At 41.9% G+C, this 3686-nt stretch overlaps 1 protein-coding gene across 1 annotated transcript; it reads right to left on the bottom strand.

The window, feature by feature from the left end:
• Positions 1-217: 217 nt before the first annotated feature.
• On the bottom strand, positions 218-3153 carry LOC144962848 (uncharacterized). The gene has a single exon (XM_078896180.1). It carries the CDS (start codon positions 2828-2830, stop codon positions 836-838), a length of 1995 nt encoding a protein of 664 aa, XP_078752306.1. The 5' UTR covers positions 2831-3153; the 3' UTR covers positions 218-835.
• Between the last annotated feature and the right edge of the window lie 533 nt (positions 3154-3686).

Below are 3686 nucleotides of genomic sequence, written 5' to 3'. Positions count from 1 at the left end.
ATGGATTTAAGATTGATATGAGAATTGTGATTTCGGATGACAGGACGGACATGCCAGACCGATGGGTGGTCTTTTAGAAAATGTCGGGACTCTATTAAGAAGTCAGGGCGATTTCTCATGCTTGAGTGAACCGCAGTTGGGAAGTCAATGATGCAAATCCAATGAAAAGAGGGGTAAAAGTCGAGAAGGTTCTTTAAAAAGGAAAAGGAATTGGTTGGTCTGTCTCTGTCTCTCTCTCTCTCTCTCTCTCTCTCTCTCTCTCTCTCTCTCTCTCTCTCTCTCTCTCTCTCTCTCTCTCAGATCAAGCTATATTGAATTGGGATTATTTTAAAAAAAATAGATTGTGGAATAGTCATTTAGGTTTCTTAATCATCGCCCTCTTTAAGAAAAAAGGTGAACTTGGGAGAGACCTGGGCAAAGAAGGAAAAGAAAATACCGGGCGAATGTCAAGATTTCTTTAAAAACTGAATCCATTTAATTATGATATGAGGACTTCACATTTATATGGACATTGAATAGATTTACACAGTGAAAACTGGAGTGGGTAGGATTACGGGGTATGGGGGGTGACAGGTAAAGCGGTAAGATAACATAATAAGGATTTCTGGTTGAGTGGAAGTAAAAAGTACAGTTATTTATAGTATGAATGGATGTTGAATGTTAAGAATATTATGAATGGGGCAGAGAGAGAGAGAGAGAGAGAGAGAGAGAGAGAGAGAGAGAGAGGGGGGGGGGAAAGCGGGGGGGGGGGGGGGTGGATGGGGAGGGAAACTATGTACATATTTATATAATTTCAAACAGTAATATACAGTTACTTGAAGGAGGACAACGTTTTTTACGCTACCAGAGCATTGTTCTCCACGACGGGATATGATTGCGAGGCCCCTGATGATGATGGTTCGTTAGAGTAGGAGGACGTGTCAGGAGTAGTGATAAATCTCATTAATTCTACCATGTCGGGGGAGCAGAACTCACTGCTACTCAAAGAGTTCTCACGAAGGAAATTATCAACTTCATCAACTGATAGAAAATTGGGATAACCCTCGATCGACTCGGTTTTTTTAGTTTCAGTAATTTCCGAATCCACTTCGAGACTGATATCGTCGTCGTCGTCGACGTTGTTGCTGTTGCTGTTGTTGTTGTTGTTGTTGTTGGTGGTGGTGGTGGTGGTAGTGTTCCATATAGAAGAATAGTCAATTAACGGCTCGGTTGTCTGAATTAGGTGCTCCGTTGTCTGAATTAGGGGCTCCGTTGTGTGAATTAGGTGCTCCGTTGTCTGAATTAGGGGCTCCGTTTTCAAAAAGTCCATGGCTTGGTGAGTTTGTGGGAAGTTTGTAGATGTGGGGGAAACTGTAGCGGTGGGGCTGATTGGTTCGGTCTTTATCTGAAAGTCGATGGGACCGGATTTGACTATAGATGGCCAAATATTGTTGAGGTCGTCAATATTGGGCTTGATATCGATGCTGAGATTGTTGTTGACGGTCGACGTCGTGTTGTTGTTGTCGATGTTTAAATTGAACTTCTCGTCGAAACAGAACGCGCCCTCCTTAGAGATCATTGAGCTGTATTCCAGATCAGAGGGGGTACGAGGCTCATGAGGCGAGTTTTCAGGGGTGTCGAAGACGGACGAAGTTTGATTGTCAATCAAGTGCTGGTGACTGGTGTGAGCACCTTCAGGAGACGAGGATGCAAAATCTGCCTGGAAACCGGTCAGATCTGCTAAGTCGATGGCTGTGGCTCGTTTTCCAATCCCTCTCTTGAGATCGGGGTCAATTTTAACCTGCATTTTGACTTGAAGGCGTTCCTTGAGGAGCGGATCGAGGTTTTGTCTAGCTTCGTCTGCGATATTGATAGCACGAAGTGGGGCAGGCTGGGTTTTATCGGCGTTTTTCTTCTTTGACCTGGATTTGGGAGCAGGGGTCGGCTTCTCCTCGGACTTTTTAGGTTTCTTTTTGGGGCGGTATTTGTAGTTGGGAAATTCGTATTGGTGAAATGCCATGAGTTTGATTTTTTCGTCTTCATAGACGGCTCGCTCCTCGGGGGAGAAAGTTTTCCATTTAGCACCAAGGGCCTTGCTAATGATTGCGTTGTGTAATTGAGGGCAAATGTGTGCCATGAGAGTGCGGCATTTTTGACACCAGATCATAAAAGCGTTCATGGGACGTTTCGGGATAATATTACCATCAGCGTCTTTCTTTTCTTTCTCTTTTTTGCAGTTTGTTACAACTGTGTAACTTTTATATAGTTCATGGGGCTTCACATAATTCCATCGGAAATTAACTTGAATTTTGCACACTAAGTCAATAAGAATGTCAACTCTAATTTCGGGTCTCTCGATTTGATCAAGATTAATAATGTCGGACACAGTGTAGACTTTACAGGGGCTAAGCTGGATGAGTTTTGCAGCTTTTTGTTCAAGGGTCCAAGATTTATCAGCGGGGAAAACATCGTGTGGACCCCATCGTTGTAAGATAAGACTTCTGTCTTGTAAAAATTTACTATCCGTGTAATCATTACTATCATTGACAACAACGTGATGTTTTGACTCATCGTCTACCTGAATGTCACTTGGAGAGGTGACGGAATCCTGGATTCCCATGATGCTAGTGGCATCGTCTGACTCACAGTATGATTCAGAAGTTGGACTGTCAACGTCAAAGTCCATATCGTGGGGTTCCATCATCGTTGGCCGTGAGTAACTATCGAAGTCCATAACACCCATACTACTACGGCTAGGACCGGCGATATTTTGAAACGTACCTTGGTGAGGTGAAATAACGTCCTGGTACACCGCCGCTCCAAACATTGGGTCTGGGTTAGAAAAATCCATGATTTGAAATGAAAAGTTATACCTCGATTGATATTTTTTAAATGTTTTTAAACTTTACCATTTAGTAGACACGACGAATTTGGAATCATTGCGAGTAAAAACAATTCGATTTCACTGTTCATAGAATTATGTTGATATATGATAACTTTCACTTTGTTGAAACATAAAAAGTCACTATGTGGCACAGTAAAAACTTGGAAATATTCACAGGGTAAAATCCAAAATTGTAAGAAATAAATCTAAGTCACAAAAGTGTTTTCTTTCAACGAACTTTATTCCAAACGGTACTTTTTTCAAGTCAAAATGATACTAAAAACACTAAGCGTTCCATGTGCTCTCGTGCTCTTATACCGAGCCCTCACTTCCCAGAGGGGCGGAGCTAACCTCACTAGCGATTGGCCGACATAATGTAAATACAGCCGTACTACGTGAGGTTCCGTCAGGGTTTTGAATGTCGTTCATGAAAAGTTGTAGATGATAGAGAGAGCTGGGAAGTTGTACGTTTTTTGAGTTGTAAAATTATTGATTGGATTCACACACACGCTGTTGTGATGATACTCACTCACGCTGCATGTATTAGATTTAAACAGTGATCTGGGATAGAAGTAATAGGGGACAAGAGGAGACGTTATAGAAAATAGTCAAATCGTGTATTTTTGTTTATCTCTTTTTTTAAAAACCCAAAAAACTAAAGCTTTTAGATAGCGCAATATTCACTAAATGTGCTCAAAGCGATTTACAAAGGGTCCCTGACCAACAGCAACGCTTAACGTGTAAAACGAGACATAACGCCTGTTAGGCGATATTACAATTTATTTCCGGCAGAGACAACGCTGTTGACGGCCATGTACTCATT

Source organism: Berghia stephanieae, chromosome 1 (genome assembly GCF_034508935.2).
Source record: "Berghia stephanieae isolate SIO BIC M18660-M18661 chromosome 1, UCSD_Bste_1.3, whole genome shotgun sequence".
Classification (NCBI taxonomy): domain Eukaryota; kingdom Metazoa; phylum Mollusca; class Gastropoda; order Nudibranchia; family Aeolidiidae; genus Berghia; species Berghia stephanieae.
Note: the sequence above shows the minus strand (reverse complement) of the source record. Positions and strands in the feature narration are given on the sequence as shown.

Coding starts and splice junctions, on each gene's coding strand:
- LOC144962848 (XM_078896180.1), bottom strand. CDS start 2,830: ATGGATTTTTCTAACCCAGACCCAATGTTTGGAGCGGCGGTGTACCAG.